At 42.9% G+C, this 21,784-nt stretch overlaps 1 protein-coding gene across 2 annotated transcripts; it reads left to right on the top strand.

Moving 5' to 3' along the window:
* The first annotated feature begins 4,901 nt into the window (after window positions 1-4,901).
* On the top strand, window positions 4,902-21,761 carry LOC115196886 (protein spire homolog 2). Of its 2 annotated transcripts, XM_029757868.1 has the most exons (16): window positions 4,902-4,990; window positions 5,114-5,627; window positions 8,114-8,157; window positions 8,365-8,748; window positions 8,865-8,939; window positions 10,669-10,833; window positions 11,008-11,094; window positions 13,108-13,228; window positions 16,271-16,437; window positions 16,536-16,752; window positions 17,972-18,099; window positions 18,228-18,365; window positions 18,456-18,523; window positions 18,738-18,765; window positions 20,115-20,212; window positions 20,636-21,761. In XM_029757868.1, the coding sequence occupies exons 2-16, from the start codon at window positions 5,333-5,335 to the stop codon at window positions 20,877-20,879; spliced, it is 2,259 nt and encodes a 752-aa protein (XP_029613728.1). In that variant the 5' UTR covers window positions 4,902-4,990; window positions 5,114-5,332; the 3' UTR covers window positions 20,880-21,761. The 2 variants fall into 2 exon arrangements, with proteins under 2 accessions (XP_029613728.1, XP_029613729.1); XM_029757869.1 differs by lacking the exon at window positions 4,902-4,990 and having other exon boundaries at window positions 5,044-5,627.
* The last annotated feature ends 23 nt before the right edge of the window (window positions 21,762-21,784 follow it).

Here is a 21,784-nt window from a genome sequence, read left to right as displayed (position 1 = left end):
AGCGCCTATTCACTATTTATTGTTGGTTTAGCGCCACTTAAGTTTTTTTTTGACAATAATTTCTTCCTCCAGTTTAAATGGATGTCATATTATATTCGTGTCTCCCCTTTTAGTAGGCCTATTATATGGAGAACGTCATTTTTATTCATTTATTTGTCACTGTAGGCTGAATAGAGAATAGGAATAGGCTAGGCTACCCTTTAATTTGTCATGTTGAAAAAGATTCTGCTAATGTCTCCAGTCATATAAGTGTCGTTTTTTTAATTGTTATAAAGGCCACATTTTTCCCATGCAAAGAAAGAAGGAAGGTATCTGTTATAGCCTAGACCTACCATATGCTTTTGGAAAGTATTCAGACCCCTTGACTTTTTCCACATTTTGTTATGTTACAATCTTATTCTAAAATAGAAAATGGAATTCTACACACTATACCCCATAATGACAAAGCAAAAACGGGTTTATACATTTTTGCTAATTTATAATAAAAAAAACAGAAATATCCTATTTACATAAGTATTCAGACCATTTATTCAGTACTTTGTTGACGCACCATTGGCAGCGATTACAGCCTCGAGTCTTCTTGGGTATGACTCTACAAGCTTGGCACACCTGTATTTCGGGTGTTTCTCCCACTCTTCTCAGAAACTTGTCCCGAAGCCACTCCTGCATTGTCTTGGCTGTGTGCTTAGGGTCGTTGACCTCGCCCCAGTCTGAGGTCTTGGAGCAGGTTTTCATCAAGGATCTCTCTGTACTTTGCGCCGTTCATCTTTGCCTCGATCCTGACTAGTCTCCCAGTCCCTGCCACAGAAAAACATCCCCACAGCTGATGCTTCACCGCCATTCTTCATCGTAGGGATGGTGCCAGGTTTCCTCCAGACGTGATGCTTGGCATTCAGGACAAAGAGTTCAATCTTGGTTTCATCAGACCAGATAATCTTGTTTATCATGGTCTGAGAGTCCTTTAGGTGCCTTTTGGCAAACTCCAAGCAGGTTGTCATGTGCCTTTTACTGAGGAGTGTCTTCCGTCTGGCCACTCTACTATAAAAGCCTGATTGGTGGAGTGCTGCAGAGATGGTTGTCCTTCTGGAAGGTTCTCCCATCTCCACAGAGGAACTGGAAATTTTTCAGTGACCATCAGGTTTTTGGTCACCTCCCTGACCAAGGCCCTTCTCCCCCGATTGCTCAGTTTGGCCGGGCGCCCAGCTCTAGAAAGAGTCTTGGTGGTTCCAAACTTCTTCCATTTAAGAATGACGGAGGCCACTGTGTTCTTGCGGACCTTAAATGCTGAAGAAATCTTTTGGGTACCCTTCCACAGATCTGTACCTCGACACAATCCTGTCTCTGAGCTCTATGGACAATTCCTTTGACCTCATGGCTTGGTTTTTGCTCTGACATGCACTGTCAACTGTGGGATCTTATATAGACAGATGTGTGCCTTTCCAAATCATGTCCAATCAATTGAATTTACCACAGGTGGACTTCAATTGAGTTGTAGAAACAACTCAAGGATGATCAAAGGAAGCAGGATGCACCTGAGCACAATTTCGAGTCTCATAGCAAAGGGTCTGAATACTTATGTAAATAAGGTATTTCTGTTTTTAATTTTGTTCATAAATTTGCAACAATTTCTAAACTTGTTTTTGCTTTGTAATTATGGGGTATTGTGTGTAGATTGATGAGGAATACAATTTATTTAATTAATTTTAGAATAAGGCTGTAACGTAACAATGTGTAAAAAGTTCCTTGTTTTATAGCCTACTAGGCCTACATGTTGAAATGTTGAAGCTTCTTATTACGATAGCCTACTAAAAAACCAAAAGGTACACAGTCACGAAAGTAGATGGGGTGTTTGTTAAATTATCTTTATAAACAAATTTACGGAGAGAATTTGGAGCAGCAGTTTCTTTTTTTCCTGTGAACGCTGAGCGATTTTTAGCGGAATAGGGTAAAGGACATTGAGCTCCGGAGCAGTGCTCAAAGACTGTCATGTCTAGATGGAATCCAGCTTTTGTCAAATGTACATTAAAAGTGTTTGTTTTCTTTTTCATATTAGCTAACCCTTTGCCAAACCTTAACCTAATTCTCCCAACATACCACGTGAATTATCCAAACCTGCTGCATAAGTTCTCATAAACTTGCTATGAAAAGTGAATTCGGACAAAACCTGGACTCCTTCTAGCCATGACCTGCAAAGACCGCTCCTTGTGCATGAGTGGGATTTACGATTGTCCTTGCTTTCAGGGATCCTTGGGATGTCCCAACATCGACCTTACCCCATTGAAGTTGGAATGTAAAATTGTTAAAGTAACGGTTAGGTTAGGGTTATGGTTAAGGCCAGTGGCGACCTGTCATTCAGGCATCACCTGTTTTGCGTCACACCCATTAAGCAAAATGTTTTGTTGACTGTTTTTCATGTTATTTTGGCAGTAATTCCTGTCACATATTAGTTTGCAAACAATGTAAAATCAAATTTATTGAGTGAATAAAGCCACATACAAACATGGTCTCTTTGTTTTCTTGAGTAAGGCAGCTCCAAAATGCAGGTGTTTCAGCCTAGCTCAGTACTTTCTGTGGTGATGGGGCAGCAGGTGGAAAATGCAGAGCGGAGGCATTGGTAATCTTCTCTAGTTGTGCCGTGATTGGCTCAGTGTTCTGTCACAGATTGGGGACACCACCTCACCACAGAATCTACAGGGAGAGCTAGGCAGTTCAAGACCCCTTGGATGCTGACATAGGCTCCATTCCAAACACTTAACAGACACACCCTCTCCCCTCAGTCCTCAAATTAAGTGGACACTTCTGATGACGTATCATGACGTCTGACGAGTTTACACTTGCAAGGCAAGGGGCAGGGAGGAAGGAATCCATATTGATGTGGAGGTTTTACGTTTTGGCGGATTTTTCTTAGTGGATTTACAATCAAAGGGATTTGAATTATGGGGCGTTTCAGGCCCCGAAGTGAACATAATTATACTCTCGCAAACTCTATTAAAAACGAGGGCTGAGGGACTTACATTGCAAACTTCCCTTTCTTGGCTAATCATTTGGACAGACGACAAATATGTCTGCGGGGACTCTGGCGAGGGAAGTGGACAAGGGTGTGTCTTTTATGAGTTTGAAGCGCAGCCATAGATTTACATTAGAAGTGCCCATCCAAGAAGGCTCAAGGTCATTGGCCACAGATGAACTGACGTTAAATCATGCTATATCTACCGTAGTTTTGATTGGACTGATCATGTCAACATTTAAAAAAAAAATTTTTTACTTATCTATTTTGTACTTAACACTTTTTTTTGTTCTTCTTCTTAAAACTGCATTGTTGGTTAAAGGCTTATAAGTAAGCATTTCACTGTAAGGTCTACACCTGTTGTATTCGGCGCATGTGACAAATAACGATTTGATTTGATCATACTTTCAAAATCTTAGCAAGCTAGACAAGCAGTCATCATCATGAATCACGTAGGCAATCTACTAGCAAATCCTTTTCAATCCTTGTCATATGAAGAGAAATAATATATCAAATGTATCGGTGCTCATCGGCCATTGGACATGAACATTACACAACAAGTCAGAAATTTCAAATTCAACAATGAGCGGTTCTGAAGGAATCAGTGGCTAACTGCAAGCGTTGCAAAGCAATCCCTATGTTGCTTCCCCTGCCTGCTATTCGGTTAAGAGGGCCTCTTTTTAGAGCTTCAACCTGAAGATCACTGATTCAACCTTGTTTTTTTTCCCAGAGTTCCCAGTTGCCTTGAAAGGACCATAAATCCAGAGAATGCCAGACTTTGATGACAGAGTTTGCCCACAAGAAGGACATTAGCGCCACATTACTGTTCAAGTGAACATAGCACGACAGCAGTCTATGGCTTGGGTGGCTGGAGTTTTTAACAATTTTCTGGGCCCTCCTTCCACACTGTCTGATATAGAGGACCTGAATGGCAGGGAGCTCGGCCCCAGTGATGTGATCGAGGGCAGTGCTGTTGCCATACCAAGCAGTGAGGAGGCCAGTCAAGATGGTCTCAATGGTGCAGCTGTAGAACCGTTTGAGGATTTGAGGGCCCATGCCAAAACCTTTCAACCTCTTGAGGGGGAAGAGGCGCTGTTTTTCCTTCTTAACGACTGTGCGCCTGTGTGTGGACCATTTTAAGTCCTTAGTGATTTGGACACTGAGGAACTTGAAACTCTCAACCTGCTCCAGTGCAGTCCCATTAATATGGATGGGGGTGTGCTTGTCCCCCCTTTCCTGTAATCCACCATCAGCTCATTGGTCTTGTTAACGTTGAGGGAGATGTTGTCCTGCCACCACACCCCCTACCTGTCTCATCGTCCGACGTAATCAAGCCTACCACCATTGTGTCGTCAGCAAACTCGATGATGGTGTTGAAGATGTACATGGCCACGCAGTCGTGGGTGAATAGGAGGGGACTAAGCACACACCCCTGTCGGGCCCCCATGTTGAGGGTCAGTGTGGCAGAGGTGATGTTGCCTACCCTACCATCTGGGGTCGGCCCCCCAGGAAGTCCAGTTTCCAGTGGCAGAGGGAGGTGTTCTGTCCCAGGGTCCTAAGCTTGGTGATGAGCTAGGAGGGGACAATAGTGTTGAACGCTGAGCTGTAGTCAATGAATGACATTTTCAAGCAATGCTTATTACAAGGTTATTACTGATTTATAAACTACAATATCTTATATTAACTAATGATGAACAGTCTATAACTACTTAGTTATAAACCCTTTACAAGCTCTTATTTGTAGTCGGCTGGCTATTATTTCCTTGGGCCTACATAGGGGTTGGATCTCATGAATGAGTTGCTGCATGATGCCCTGCTTCTGTTGATCGCCCTGTAGCCTTCTTTGATAGGATTGTGAGTTCAGTATTTTGTGGGTTGGTTGAATGATGCTCAGGATGCGTGAGACAGGGGCGGAGCACAGCGGCTGTTGGGATGCGCTGCAGTGGAGCCGAAAATCTAGGGAATCAGACTGTCAAACCTAAGGTTATGGTCTAGTCTCTCAATAACAATTAGCTTTAAAGATTAATGTATCTCTTCATCATTGTTTACCACGTCTGGCCGGTGGTCAAACATTTTCAACAAGTTTTCTCCGTTTTCTCCTTGCAGGTTGATTGCGACACTGGCGTAAGGTTTCCTCCTCCCGCCTCCTCTCCTTTCGGCACTGATTGAAATTCATGCAGATCAAAGATCGCTTTCGTTTACTGTTATGGTAACTCGCAGCTGCGGCAGCTGAGTTGGCGTGCTGTGGGGAAGGAAGGAACCCGGCGTGAACAGATAATGGCCTCAGAGCCGGCGGAGTAATGGGATCGGTCGCCTACCGCAGCCATGGCCAGATCAACAAACAGAAGCGCCAAGGATGGAGATTCAAGGGTGTCTGCTCCTACGGACCGGGCAGAGGCGCGGGACCTGAGCGACCCCAGAGAACTGTCTCTTGAAGAAGTGCTGAAATCCTACGAGCAGCCCATAAACGAGGAGCAGGCTTGGGCGATGTGTTATCAATGCTGCAGCTGGCTGAGAGTGCCGCGCCCGGCCACTGTGACTGGTAGAGTTTACCGGGTGAAGGACCCGTCCTCTATACTCCTACTCAGGGATGGGACGGTTTCCCCAAAGCAAGAACCAGGTAAGAGAGCTCTGTTAGCTCATCTTATTTATTTATCTAACTTCCTGACTGCCATGTGCTGCACCAAAATACCTTCATCTAAACTATAGCCTACAATATAATTTATTATAGGCTTTTCAGCTATTGCTCAGTGAATTTGATAGGCTATTGATTCCCTATTTGTAGGCTATAATTGCAACATGGTATGTTGTTTTGAATGGGCAATTTACAATAAATGCGTCAGTCGCACACCCTCCCCACACAGGGATGGCTTGGATTGGCAATTATTCATACAGTGCAATTCCCCCATGTATCGATTTGTTACAGAAGGTTTAGAGTTTAGACATATTTTGCAGATTTGTAATCTGTTCACCATTCACAAGTGTTTCTGTTAAAGGATCCCTTTGGATGCACTATGGGCCCAGGGCCCAAAGAAAACTATAACAACAGAGTTGCTGGCATAACTAATGGGCCATGACATGATAAAATAAAGGATACAATTGGGAGTGGAAAGAGATATAGTAGGCTAGTAGATTACAAAATGTTGCAACATTAAGGGTGACCATGGAAATAACACAAAGTTGAGAAAAATATGAAATCACCTTATCACTATGCTAATTTTCTATTTCATTTTAAATAGGTTACTTTGTAAGAGGTAATACAAGTCAAATGATGTCACAACAAGTTGGACAATAGGTCATCCAGTAGTTTAGGCTATAGATCAGTTGCTGAGACAGAGTTGTATAGGCCCACATATATACATACTTTTTAGTTTTTATTATTATTGAACACCGACAGAAGTATATAAAGAACAATGTAAATCACAATTAATAACAGAGACAGTTATTGATAGCCCACTACAGCGTCACTGTGGGCATCTTGTCTTGGAAGTTGTTTACTTAGGAGGGGTGTTTCTTGGATGTTTTCGTTTACATTTATGGGACCATTTACAGAAGATGGTCAGTCAATTTAATGGCCGCAGCAAAGGATATTACTGCATATGTATGGTACATGTGTCCTTGCTCATGACCCGATTGTGTTGCATTATTGATGCAGTTGGTCTGTATGGGTAGAGTTGAATACATATGTTGTTCTGGACTTTCATCACACATCACAACCTGTCTGGTCATCACAATTACTTATTAACCCTGGCAAATGAGTGAGTAATGAAGTAGGCTACAGGGATTGTTGTTTATGGGTTAAGGTTAGTCTGCTAAGGGTGTGTTTTATACTGATTATGAATGAGGTCATCCGGAAGTTGATGTATCTATATTTGGATTGTACCTGGTGAGGTCACTAGTAATCTCACTCTCTCTATATTCTGTCCCCCGCCCTCTCTTTTCCCTATAGTTCTCTCTGATACGCTTGTATTTATTTTTTAACTCCCTCTGTTTTTTTATGTACATTTCTTGTCCCCCATATTTCCATGGCAACAGATGACATGGTCCATATTTTGAGTGTGGGGGAAATCACAGGGGCAGCAGACATAAAACAGTACCAAAATAGATGAAATCTTGAAAACATTGCCTGAAAGAGAAATAAGGCTGTGTTTACACAGGAAGTCCAATTCTCGTCTTTTTTCCACAAATTGGTCTTTGGACCAATCACGTCAGATCTTTTTTAGAGCTTATCTGATTGGCCAATTAGTGAAAGAAATATCAGAATTGGGCTGCCTGTCTAAACGCAGCCAAACTATCATCACCAGACATTCACAAGATGAAAGACTCCATGTTCTCTCAGAGACACTGTCTGTGTCATTGGTTACATGACCCTGACCGGCCATAATGAAACCTGTCTAATGGTTCAGAAAGGATCTATTACTCTGCTTCTGATGGGCTTGAATAGAAATGTCTTTACCCTCCTGAAAGAGAACAGTACTAGCACTTTGTGTCAGGCAGACTCTTTGCCCACGGCACGGATATATTTAGTCTCTGTTTCTCTGGGCCTAGCCCTGCTTTCAGTGCTTTGTTCTGGACAGAAAGAGCAGCACTGACCCCTCACCCAGGCCCCTCCACTAGTCTCCGGTTCTGCAAGGCTGCTGTGCTGAATGTGTGGTTTCTGTCCTCCCAGGTGTCATTACTGACATCTGAGCCCTGCGCTCCCCTGTACACACAGACAACTGAGCCGCTACTGGCTAGCTGAGCTGTGACTGCAGCACATCAGATATATAGAATGTAATGACTGTGAAATGAAAAATGCGCATTCTAGAGTCATAAAGGGATCAATGGTGGGAAAATGATGCATCTTGTCTGTATTTTCTTCTGTATATCATATTTTCTATTCATATTTAGACCCATGAAATGCAAAGTAACCCAATGCTATATTAGGGAGTTATAACCTTTTTCAGGTCTAAAAAGCCAATATTTCTCAGATCAACACAGAATATATTGTATAAAAATGTGTGAAATAAATGGAGATCTCCAGACCATGTCAGGGAGGAGAGCAGGCATAAAACAGTTTTGTAACCAAGGTAATGCAGCTGCATGCCTACTTTCTTGTCTTCATAGATGACATAGATGGACCTCCCCTTCCACCAATCGCAGAGCGCCAGGTGAGTTTCTGAACCCCTCATCCCTACCCTGTAATACACAACCCACTGTCATAGGTGAATGTCAGTCTTTTCCCTCTTTTATCAACTATAAGGACACGTCTGCTCTGCCGGTCTCCGTATTTGGAGCTGGCCCTTTTCCCTCCACCTCAAGGTCTCCAGCTGTTCAGTCCTATTTATTTCCTCTATCACTTGCTTCTGTTTCCTCAGCTGATTCAGTCTCTGGGCGTGGCCATCTACCAGGCCCTAGACTGGGGACTGGATGACAGTGAGGAGCGGGAGCTGAGTCCTCAGCTGGAGCGGCTCATTGAGCGCATGGCGGGAGGAGATCACAGCCTGCAGGCTGACTCCGGCGGTGGCAACGGAACAACAGATGAGGGCTACAGTGGACAGGAGGAGGAGGAAGGGGAAGAGGAGGGAGAAAAGGGGGCTATAAGACCAGTGTGTACATTCAGCCAGGTGATGACGCTGTGCACCTCCAGATTGGCAAACCCTGCCCTTGCTCCGGAGCACTACCAGGCCGTGTGCAGAGCCTTGTTCGTTGAGACTCTTGAGCTGCAAACCTTCCTGATCAAAATCCGAAATGCCAAGGAGGTATGTTCCTGATTTGTCTGTATATCAGAGATTACAGAGCCGTCATGTGTAAAGCTCTGAAGTCATTGTTAACTGAATAGTTGTGTAATCATCAGTGTATTATTATTTCTCTGTAGATGCTGAAGAAGATCAAAGGAGAGGATCCTCAGGAAGATCAAGCTGAGATCGATGCACTGAAACACACAGACTGGGTGAGATTCAGGGATTGTGTGTGTTGTCTGTGTCACTGTGTGTGTAGGTGAGGATATGTTCTTCCATTGGGTTGATGGGGTGTGTGAGGTACATGAGGGCTTATGTGTGAGTGTACACTGCGTTCAGAAGGTATTCACACCCCTTGACTTTTTCCAAATTTGATTGTTTTACAAAGTGGAGTTATAATGGGTTTAATTGTAATTTTTGGTCAACGATTCACACAAAATACTATGTAATGTCAAAGTGGAAGAAAAATGTTAGAACATTTATAAAAAAAATGTATGAAAAAGAAAACAGTAATACTGTATGTCTTCATTATATAAGTATTCACCCCACTGAGACAATACATGTTAGAATCACCTTTGGCAGCGATTACAGCTGTGAGTCTTTCTAGGTAAGTATCTAAGAGCTTTGCACACCTGGATTGTACAATATTTTCCCATTTATTATTTTTAAAATTCTTCAAGTTGGTTGTTGATCATTGCTAGAAAGCCAGTTTAAAGTCTTGCCATAGATTTTCAAGCTGATTTAAGTCAAAACTGCAAATTGGCCACTCAGGAACTTTCAGTGTTGTCTTGGTAAGCAACTCCAGTGTAGATTTGGCCTTGTAGTTTAGGCTATTGTCCTGCTGAAAGGGGAATTTGTCTCCCCGTGTTTGTTGGGATGAAGACTGAAACAGGTTTTCCTCTTGGACTTTTCCTGTGTTTAGCTGTGTTCCATTTCTTTTTATCCAAAAAACTCCTTAGTCCTTTCCGATGACAAGCATACCCTTAGCAGCCACCACCATGCTTGAAAATATGAGGTGATACTCAGTGATGTGTTGTGTTGGATTTGCCCCAAACGTAACGCTTTGTATTCAAGACAAAAAGTACATTTCTTTGCCACATTTTTTGCAGTATTACTTAAGTGCCTTGTTGCAAACAGAATGCATGTTTTGGAAAATGTTTATTCTGTACTGGCTTCTTTTTTCCCTTCTTTTCACTCTGTCATTTAGGTTAGTATTGTGGAGTAACTACAATGTTGTTGATCCAGCCTTTGTTTTCTCCTGTCACACTCATTTAACTCCTAACTGTTTTAAAGTCTCCATTTGCCTCATGGTGAAATCCCTGAGCAGGTTTCCTTCCTCAACTGCAACTGAGTTAGGAAGGATGCTCTTGTATCTTTGTAGTGACTCTGTATTGATGGACCATCCAAAGCCTAATTCATAACTTCACCATGCTCAATGGGATATTCCATGTCTGTTGTTTTTGTACTTTTTTTTAATTTACATTTATCAATCGCAAGGCATTTGCAAGACATTAAAAAACCTCCCTGGTCTTTGTGGTTGAATCTGTGCTTAAAATTCACTGCTCGATTGAGTGACCTTACAGGTAATTGTGTGTGTGGGGTACAGAGATCATATTAAGAACTATTATTGAACACTGAATGAGCCCATGTAAATTATTATGTCATTTGTTAAGCACATTTTTACTCCAACACTTATTTAGGCTTGCCATAACAAAGGGGTTAAATACTTGTTGACCGTAGACATTTCAGCTTTTAAATGTTTTTTTTATGTGAACATTTTCTACTAACAAAATTCCACTTTGACATTATGGAGTATTGTGTGTAGATCAGTGACACAATCTCCACTTAATCAATTTTAAATTCAGGCTGTAACACAACAAAATGTGGAAAAAGACAAGGGGTGTGAATACTTTCTGAAGGCACTGTACATGTGTATTTCAGACTCGTCTCTGGGTCCAGTTGATGAAGGAGCTGAGACAAGGGGTGAAACTGAAGAAGGTGAAGGAGCATGAGTTTGACACACTGCCCACTGAGTTCAGCCTCACTCCCTTTGAGATGCTCATGCAGGACATCCGCATCCGCAAGTTCCAGCTGCGGAAAGTCATGGTGAGCTGGGTATTGGTACTGATAGACTCTTGATCAATGGATTAGACAGAATTAACACAGAATTATGCAACCTATAATTCAACCTATTTTCATGGGAAATGTAATGATTAATATATGACAGTAGTTATTTCTCCTGTATGCATCTCCCAGCCCTCACTCATTTTCTCTCTACAGGAGGATGGTGACATCCCCACACGAGTGAAAAGAAATGCCCATGAGCTTATTTTGGACTTCATCAGGTCTCGCCCTCCACTGAAACCGGTGTGTCCCTTCAATTACATTTTATTCTGTTGACTAGGGTGACCACATGTCCCGGATTGTGCGGGACAGTGCTGCATTTTGGCCCTTTTTCCCGCAACCCAACAAGCATGTCCTGCATTTTATCAACAAATTCAAACACCACTAATTTGGAAGGAAAAAAAAGTGAATTTGTCCCATATTTCAAGTTAGAAATTCCAACCTGTCTCTTGCAGTCACGTTGGCTTATGAACAAATGTATATCATAAGGATGTAGTACTGGTGAGGTTAAACACTTCTGCAATCGTTGTTGAGATCTGATATTATGTGTTGCGCAAGACGAGACGTAGGCCATGTCATAGGCCTATCGTCAACCAATCACATTTTTCAAATCCTTTCGGGCTAAATTCCAGCTAAACTTGGAGAGGACTATGGAAGTCCAGAGAGGACATATGAATAAAAAAAGTATTCCCTCGTTATATCGAGATCAAGACTTATTTTTCTCAAGATCACGACATAACAAAAGTTGTTTTGTTGAGATCACGAGATATAAACTATAAATAGGAGTGGACGCATTGATGGTAGATTGACAGCAGTGTCATTGTGGACCAAAGACTCTGCAAAGATCTAAGACCTTTCATTAGAGCACATCTGTTGTAAGTAGCCGTGTGCTAGTGTATAGGCCTGGGCCTTCATATCAAAGCTCTGGCAATGAAAGGCAAACAATGGCAAACTGAGGAATTACAAATTCCAAACAAACTGTACATGTTACAGTATGTGTCTAGTCAGTGAGCTGATTTTGATAACTGGATGAATGGTGGAGCTGTCCTTCAGCACCACAACATTTTGCCCACCATTTATGGCTGAAATGACAAATAGACTGTAGTATTTAGAAACCTCAACATGTGATTCACTTCACCTGTTTTACTATTTATATTTCTCTGTACTACTTGTTAATTGTTGTTTGTAACTTTGTTTTTGCTGCTATTGACAGGCCAACCTCCCTGTTAAAACTATTAAAGAGATTAAGATAAACTTCTAATGGTAGACTGGTAAACTTTCGTTAACTTTCATTGGTAGTCTGCAACCACAGTCGTGGTAACGTTTCTTGCACTGGACATTCCAGATTCAATCCATGTAAAATTGTAGTGCAACCACACTTTTACATGTCTTTTAAAATGGTATTGTATTGAAGCCATCTATAACTGACAGACATAATGCAATTTCTACCTGGGTTAATCCTTAATCAAAATAAAAATGGATGTGCTGATCCACCATGGGCTCTGCCGCCTCAGCCACACTGTCGATCCATCATCAATACATCCACTCCTATTTATAGTTGATCTGGTGATCTCAACAACAACAAAATGTACATGTCCTGATCACAAGAAATGTATTTTGATGTCAAAATTAGGGATTTTAAATTGTTTTATTCATATGTCCTCTCTGAACTTCCATGATTGAATCAGAGTACAGGAAGGCTATAAAGTTTGTTAACGCTGCTCTAATGTGCTCACAAAACAGTAACTCAATGCAGATTTGGACGTTTCACCGTAAAACGTGACGAATTCTCATTTACAAGAAAGGGATGATGGCCTATTTTGAAAATTAGGTATGCCTAACTTGGTGTTTGAGGGTAGGTCTATTGAAAATATATACTTTTCATGAGACAGTATGTGTGGGCATAGGCAAACATTGCAATTGGAGGATGCATTTTATGCATATTCTATAATGATATTCATTAGGCTACATCTGTCGATACAAAATTAAGAAATTATGATGTCATTAGCAATACACCATGAGTGGTGGATGACAAAAAAAGGCTACACTGTGCTGCGAATGCCCCGCGAAATCATCCCGCATTTGAGTATTTGAAATGTGGTCACCCTTCTGTTGATGTGACTGCAATGGGCTTGTGCCAGTACCTTGTGCATAGACTGGTCAGTGAGACACAGCCTGAGACTGGGTCCTGTGTGTCTGTGTTTGTTTCTCCTGTGTTCTCAGTCAACCTGTGTGTTGTGTTGTGTTGCATGCTAGGCGTCGGCGCGCCACCTGCCCCCCCCTCCTCAGGAGCAGCAGTCCCTTCACGAACGCGTCCTCGCTGAAATCAAACAGGAGCGCAAACTGAAGCCTGTGGACCCACCCGGCTCCAAGAGATGTATGGGCGTCACTGCCAGTGCATTAACACTTAGAACTATATGGGTCGTTCTTCAATTATGGTGGCATTTGGGCATGGCATTTTGGAAAAAATGTACTTCAGTTTTGTATATTTTTTTTATTGAAATGTATTTGGGTACATCTTCCCATTCTAAATCAACTAATATAAGCTAATGGTAGCTTAATGACTTTAAATCATTTTTACCATTATGATAACATTGTGCCTCCAGTAGGAGTAGTAACACTCCAGTAGAAGTAGTAACACTCCAGTAGGAGTAGTAACACTCCAGTAGGAGCAGTAACACTCCAGTAGGAGCAGTAACACTCCAGTAGGAGTAGTAACACTCCAGTAGGAGCAGTAACACTCCAGTAGGAGCAGTAACACTCCAGTAGGAGCAGTAACACTCTAGTAGGAGTAGTAACACCAAGGTCATCAAACCTTTAAAAAAAAATTTAATCAAATTTTATTGGTCATGTACACGTGTTTAGCAGATGTTATTGCGGGTGTAGCAAAATAATTTATATATATATATTTTTTTTATATAACTAAGCTATGGAGTTGTTTTAAGATGTTCATACAACGAATTTGGCCTTTACTACTATAGCCCATAGAAACGCATTGAATAACACATTCATAAATGGCAAAAAAGACAGTCAAAAAATAAATCATGAGGAATAAGGTTTTTAAGTGTTTTTAAGAAAGCTCAGGAACATTTTTTGGGACACGTTTAACTCCTTATTTTTGTGAGGAGACCGATTTTCGAGATATCTCATGGTCTGACAAACACCGCTGTAATTCGGCCACCTTCCACCGCAGATGTGGTGGATTGAGACACAGCCCAGGCAAAATAAATATATCTTCAGCTTAAACTGACAGATTTTGATGGGGATTTTTCAAATGATGTTACTTAGATTGATGCAGGGGTGCGTCAATAGACTCTTAATGATTTGAAACAATGCATAAACATAAAGTCTGGCAGTATAAAGGACTTGCATTATGTTTTATTATTGATAAACAGTTCAATATAAAACTAAAACATGTATGATGTGTAACTGGCAAGTGTCTTCACTGACATTTCCAACATCTTCCTGACCCAGTCTGTAATACCTACACATTACAAGCAGACCACCATAGTCCCTGTGCCCAAGAACACCAATGTAACCTGTCTAAATGACTATCGCCCCAAAGCACTCACATCTGTAGCCATGAAATACTATTTAACGGAGTCCCACTCAGCCTATGTCACAACTCTCCTTCCATGGCAATAGATAACAGCAAAACTCCAGCCAGCATGTTTAAAAAGGTAAAAGTGACACCAAATCTCCCAGCTCACATCAACACCATCATCCCAGACACCCTGGACCCACTCCAATTTGCATATCGCCCCAACAGATCCACAGATGATTCAACCTCTATTGTACTCCACACTGCCCTTTCCCACTTCCCACCTGGACAAAAGCAACACCTATGTGAGAATGCTATTCATTGACTACAGCTCAGCGTTCAACACTATAGTGCCCACAAAGCTCATCACTAATCTAAGGACCCTGGGACTAAACACCTCCCTCTACAACTGGACTTCCTGACGGGCCGCTCCCAGGTGGTAAGAGTAGGCAACAACACGTCTGCCACACTGACCCTCAACAGGGGGGCCCCTCAGGGCTCCCTATTCACCCACAACTGCGTGGCCACGCACGATTCCAACACCATTCATTTTGCAGACAACACGACGGTGGTAGGCCTGATCACCGATGAAGATGAGACAGCCTATAGTGAGGAGGTCAGAGACGTGGCAGTGTGGTGCCATGGCAACAACCTCTCCCTCAACGTCAGTGAGACAAAGGAGCTGATCGTGGACTAAAGGAAACGGAGGACCGAGCACGCCCCCATTCATATTGACAGGGCTGTAGTGGAGCTGGTCGAGAACTTCAAGTTCCTCCGTGTCCATATCACTAAGGATTTTTCATGGTAAACACACTCCAACATAGTTGTGAAGAGGGCACGATAAAGCCTTTTCCCTCTCAGGAGGCTGAAAAGGTTTTGCTTTGGCCCTCAGATCCTCAAAACGTTCTACAGCTGCACCATTGAGAGCATCTTGATCCACTGCATCACCGCTTGGTATGGCAACTGCTTGGCATCCGACCTCAAGGCACTACAGAGGGTAGTGCGTACGGCCCAGTACATCACTGGGGCCGAGCTCCCTGCCATCCAATACCTCTATACCAGGCGGTGTCAGAGGAAGACCCTAAAAATGATCAAAGACTCCAGCCACCCTAGTCATAGACTGTTTTCTCTGCTACCACACTGCAAGCGGTACCGATGCACCAAGTCTGGAATCAACAGGACCCTGAACAGCTTCTACCCCAAGCCATAAGACTGTAAAATAATTTGTTAAATAGTTAACCACAGAAGGCTGGTGGCACCTTAATTGGGGAGGATGGGCTTGTGGTAATGGCTGGATCAGAATAAGTAGAATGGTATCAAACACATGGTTTTATGCCGTTCCATTTGCTCTGTTCCAGCCATTATTATGAGCTGTCCTCCCCTCAGCAGCCTCCACTGTAGATACCCGGACTATCTGCATTAAATCTTTATGCACTAACTATTTGTTTTACTCATCACATACATTGCTGCTACTGTTTATTATCTATCCTGTTGCCTAGTCACTTTATTCCTAGTTATATGTACATATCTATCTCAATTACCTCATCCCCCTGCACATCGACTTGGTACTGGTACCCCGTGTATACAGCCAAGTTATCATTACTCATTGTGTATTTATTACCTTTGTTATTACTCGTTTTACTTTTCTATTATTTATCGATTTTCTTTCTCTCTGCATAGTTGGGAAGGGCCCGTAAGTATAAATACAATTTGATTGGACTATTTGTCCTTTAAGTTTTTTTCATGGTTGCAAAGGCATGGGACGCAAATGCCACCACGATTCAAGAACGACCCATTCACCTAGCATCTCCCTAGCGTGGCATGTATTCTAAATGTGTTTGAGAGTTCAGTGTTTGTGTGTTGTGTTTCATTCCCCAGCGTTTGGCTCCTTGCCCTGTCTGGCACCCACCTTCCCGTGTGATTTCAAATCTACTTCCTGCATTGACCTGTCAGTCTCAGAGCTTAGGTCGCGCCCCCCATCTCATCCTCGTGTTCTGCTCAAAGCTCCTACACTTCAGGAGATGGAGGAGATGAGTATTTTGGAGGTGAGAGGAAAGAGAAGATAACAACATCTACCAATTGAGCCTCTCACACAAGAAGTCATGTTCCATTTTCACCTCCTCCTGTCTTGTTGTTGCTGCAGGATGAGGAGTCTCCAGGAGACCTCTGCCGGGCTGAGAGTTTTCCCACATCCATGAAACGGGACCGCTCCTTCTCTGAACATGACCTGGCTGAGCTCAGGGGGGAGATTCTCCCCTCACTGTCCGAATCCGCCCATCTGGGAGGGGCTGTGTTGTGGAGGGGGGAGAGACCACGGTCACGCACGCTCTCAGGGGCTGGGCCACCCCCCACGTACAGAGGTCAGTATGCTCACTGAGCGTCCTCTCACTGCAGACAGTTTCATGTCTTGGTCAACAGAGGGAGACATGTACTGTATTCATGTGATACTGTAGCTCCAGTCATTAAGCTACTTACTGTAATCAGTTTATGAAACAGATATTTTTGTATTTTTGTCATGTAAAATATTTATTTATGTTGGAAAGCAAGCCTGACAAAAAAATCATATAATTGCAAATAAAAAAACATTGGTATAAACTGTTAAAAAATGTCAAATAAATAAATAAAATGCAATAGAGGTTTTTTAGGGCTTCATGATGGATATAATAAACTTATAAAGCTGTACAGATAAGAACTAGATCCATAAAATGCTAGGAGGAAAACAGCTAATGGGTTTGATTGATTTCTTACGCCCCTTGATTGGTGAGATGAGGGAGATGTGTTGACCATAGTTAGTAAGTAAGTTCTCCATCTCCTTGCACAAGCCTTAGCCAGAATGGAGGCCCTTACCCCCAATCTATCTCCTTAACTCCCAACCTTCCAATCTCAGGGCGGACTCTGTAACCACAAGCCGACTGAGTTGGTTTTGACCTGGTTTTGACCTGGTTTTGACCTGGTTTTGACCATAGTAGGAGAGAACAAAAACAAATGGGGGTTCAGTGAGTTGTCGCTACTGTTCTAGGGGAATGTCAACCCCTTCTCATCACAGACTTGTCCAAAGTGTAGTGATGAGCAGCTGATTTACATTAGCCTACATTTAGCCTGCTGTTGTTTTCTAGTTGTTTGGTCCTCGCTCTAACACTAAGACTTGGCTGTGGTTAAACCCCATAGGAGTCTACAGCCATGTCACAGGGTTAGTCCTCGCTCCTGCTTCCTTTACAGTTAGCATAAAGAAGGCATTGGCATTTATTTAGTCTTAGAGGTTACATCACATACAAAGTCTTACTACTAATACCTAGCCTAATTTTAATTTACTCCGACCCCAATTTAGTTCCCCTCTTGAATGTCAAAAAAGGATCTGCTGTGATCTCCTTGCAAGTGTTCCTGCATGTGTTATATTCCACCAAAAACAAACAGATAAAAACACTAGATGTCACCACTAATTTATTTCAATGACAGCTCATTTTCAGCCTACAGCTTTGGATGTTCAGAGCTCTGACTCAATAGAAGAACATCATGGACTGTGATTCAAAGCTTTCTTCCTATTCCTCTGTCTGTCTGTCTCCGTCTCCCTGTTCCAAGCCCCTCTTCCTGTGCCAAGCTGGGTGCCCCTCTCCCCTGCCCGTATCTCTCTCAGCTCAGTGGATGAGACCACAGAAGGGGCAGAGACTGGCTCCAGCTCTCGGGGTGGCTATAAACACCAGTGGATGGTGAGTGGCCCATTGTCTTCGATCACCTTTCCACACTGCTTCCTCTGGGTGCTCCACTTCAACCTGACATGACTAATCTATGCGATCTCCTCTCTACCTACTCAACCCCTCACTATATCCCTGTGAAGGAGGAATTCAGTCACCCAGTGGAGAGTCTTGCCTTAACAGTCGATGAGGTCATCAATGTGCGTCGTGTGCTGGTGAAAGCAGAGATGGAGAAGTACCTCCAGAACAAGGAACTTTATTCCAATCTGAGGAGAGGCAAGGTACAGGCAGTTACGTCATATCCTTTCATATTGTTCTCTCAAAGCCTTATGAGTGAGGTTTTATCGATAGTATATGTATGTGTCTCCCAGGTGTGCTGTTGCTGCAGAATTAAATTCCCCCTCTTTTCCTGGCCATCCACCTGCCTGCTCTGTAAAAGGTCAGTAAACACTACACAGTATGTAGTGTTACATTAGTACATGCGCCTTTTGAAATAACACCATATTCAATTAATTTAAACTTGGTCAAGAAGAACAAGAATAATGTTGCTTTTTACATACCATTGTGGGTTTGATTGAATAGCGCTATATGCGTTGTTGGCAGTGTAATTCAGGGGATTCTTAGCTCTGTCCCTGTGCTTCTCTCTCCTTCAGGTCTGTCTGTGGATCCTGCAGTGCAAAGGTATCCAACAGCCCCTTCCTCTTTGACAGTGTAAATGCAAATTCATGTTTTTGGAATGTGTGATATTTTCACAGTTCTTTCTGCTAATGTGGTTTGTATTCAATATACAGTATATATCATTAGACGAGCAAAATATGTTCTGTGGTGGCTCATAATATTATTCTGTGCTTTTAATCATGTCAACTATTTTAATTTGTGCCTCAGTCATCAGACCATTTGGATTTGTGTTTCTGTGCTAAATAGGTTTTAGGTCTGGGCTGTTGTAGTTTGTCGTGTGAGATTGTGGTTTGTCTTTGCTGTGTTGTGCTGTTTAGTAAGTTCATGGTTCTGAATATATACTGAACAAAAATGTAAACGCAACATGCAACAATTTCAACGGTTTTGATATAAGGAAGTCAGTCAAATGAAATAAATTCATTAGGCCCTAATATATGGATTTCACATGCGGCAGGGGCGCAGCCATGGGTGGGCCGGGATGGCATAGGTCCACCCACTGGGGAGCCAGGCCCAGCCAATCAGAATGAGTTTTTCCCCACAAAGGGGCTTTATTACAGACATAAATACTCCTCAGTTTCATCAGATGTCCGGGTGGCTGGTCTCAGATGTTCCCGCAGGTGAAGAAGCTGGATGTGGAGGTACTGAGCTGGTGTGGTTACATGTGGTCTGCGGTTGTGAGGCCGGTTGGATATACTGCCAAATTCTGTAAAATAACGTTGGAGGCAGCTTATGGTAGAGAAATTAACATTTAATTATCTGGCAACAGCTCTGGTGGACATTCCTGCAGTCAGCATTCCAATTGGACACTCCCTCAAAACTTGAGACATCTGTGGCATTGTGTTGCGTGACAAAACTGCAATTTTTAGAGTGGCCTTTTATTGTCCCCAGCACAAGGTGTAATGATCATGCTATTTATTCAGCTTCTTGATATACCACACCTGTCAGGTGGATGGATTTTCTTGGCAAAGGAGAAATGCTCACTAACAGGGATGTAAACAAATTTGTGCACATCATTTCAGAGAAATCAGCTTTTTGTGATATAGACAATTTCTGGGATCTTTTGTGTCAGCTCATGAAACATGGGATCAACACTTCACATGTTGTGTTTATTTTTTTGTTCAGTATAGTTTGTGATTGTGCTTTGAGGTTCTGTTGAGGTTGATGTTTTGTGACATTGTTTCTCCCTCATTCTCGCAGCTCTGTCTTCTCATATTTCCTAATCATATCAAGTCTGCCATTTCCTCTTCACTTTCTCCTGCAGATATATGATCTCTCTGTTCTTCAAACGTCCTCCTCCTCCTCCTCACCCATGCCCATTTTAACTATCTATTTTCCCTCACCCTCTGCCACAGATGAAAATTCCTTCCAAGAAGATGGCCCACATCCCAGTCTACACTGTGGGCTTTCACAGCAGCCCAAAGAGCCATGGTCGCAAGAGTGAGGTCTACAAGTGAGTCTTGTCTGCCTGTACAGTATATCTTTCAGTCTATTTGAGTTACTTCATGGCCACTGAACTGGATCTCTTTACCTCAGCAGAGGAAGTCTTTGCTCACCCCAGCCAATAGTAACTCACATGCTTAATCCAATCACTTGCCATCCTCTAGATCTCTCAGCATTTGTTATGCAACTCCTCCATTTCACTCAGATCTCTAAGTAGCCATTATGTAATAATTACCCATCTGATTGCTCCGCAGTCAGTCTTTAATGTCTCCCTTTAGGCCATTATAGATGGGTAGGGCATAGAGTTGTTCCAAACCATGTGCCCTGACCGGGAAAAACTCCAGGCCAATGCGACCTGATCAGAGTGTTCCTGGTCATGTTATATACTCAGAGCACTCCACTGAAGGGTTATAACACCTGTCTCCCTCCACAGATCTTTGCGTACTCTCTCCCGCCGATCTGTGGAGGAGGAGTTCCCCCACCTGTACGCCCACGGCTGCAGCCTGCGGGATGTCTGTGCAGACTGCACCAAGTTTGTGGCTGATGTCATCTCGTCCAGTCGCAAGAGCCTGGACATCCTCAACAACACTCCCAAGAGGGAGAGTGCTGCGCCCAAGACACACCCCCAACCTCATGTATCACCACATCCGCCCACCTTGAAGGGGAAGAACAAGTGAATAGATTGACTGTTGGTTTTTCCTGCGCCTCCTTAGCAGGGTTGCACATGTGCTGCACTACTAGCCTACTCAAACACCCCGCCATTCCCCCTAACCTGCAAGTACCCCCTCCCCCTGCTGAAGTGCTTGTTAAGGGTTGTTTCTCCCCCACTCCACTGTGGAGGTTCATAGGAGGATGTGGCCTAGGAACAACAATAAGTCTGCCTCATCACACCAGTGATTACTTCACTCACTGGTCTGATGCACAGCTGAAACTGAGAGAGAGGACGTAAGGGAGAAGTGGAGGGCAAGCAGAGAGGGGAGGCAAAACAGAGGGAGGAGGAAATAGGTGAGAGAGGAAGAGGTAAGGATGATTGGAAGAAGGAGATATATCTACTGTAGGAGCCAAGAGTTTGGTTTAGGCTAAACATGTAGCTCCCCAGTTGCCTTGATGTAGTTATGAAACACCAAAATAACACATTTTAACTGTAAACGCATCTTGCCATGACACACCTTAGAACACTGGATTTTTTTTGCAGAAATGTTAAAACAACACTATGGTAAGCTCAATAGAAGAGATATTTCACTATGACAATAATTGTTGGAATGTGCTAGGATTGTCTGTGGTCCAACTTAATGATGCATGGTGACATTGTCTGTGCGACTGTTTGAATGTAACCGGGTCTGAGAGGACTAGTAAAGGTCAGTTCTGGGTAAAAGAGATCCTGAGAGAGACCTGTCCTGTTGGCACCACACTGGACTGGACCCCAGCCGCCTATCTCTGCTGCTTCAGAATGACATTAAGCCCCCTCTCTCACCCTCAATGGTCCTGTGAGATCTGCTCTAATTTTCTAAACACTAAGTAAACCTCAACTGCAATAAATCTAATGTAACCATGAAGTACTATGTCTACAGTGTGGATCTGT

The sequence above is a fragment of the Salmo trutta genome, chromosome 7 (assembly GCF_901001165.1).
Source record: "Salmo trutta chromosome 7, fSalTru1.1, whole genome shotgun sequence".
NCBI lineage: Eukaryota > Metazoa > Chordata > Actinopteri > Salmoniformes > Salmonidae > Salmo > Salmo trutta.
The sequence above is the reverse complement of the archived record's forward strand: the minus strand, read 5'-3'. Positions and strand labels throughout refer to the sequence as shown.

Coding starts and splice junctions, on each gene's coding strand:
- LOC115196886 (XM_029757868.1), top strand. CDS start 5,333: ATGGCCAGATCAACAAACAGAAGCGCCAAGGATGGAGATTCAAGGGTG. Junction 16,753..17,971: donor GCCACCCCCCACGTACAGAG/GTCAGTATGCTC, acceptor CCCTGTTCCAAG/CCCCTCTTCCTGTGCCAAGC. Junction 18,100..18,227: donor GCTATAAACACCAGTGGATG/GTGAGTGGCCCA, acceptor ATCCCTGTGAAG/GAGGAATTCAGTCACCCAGT.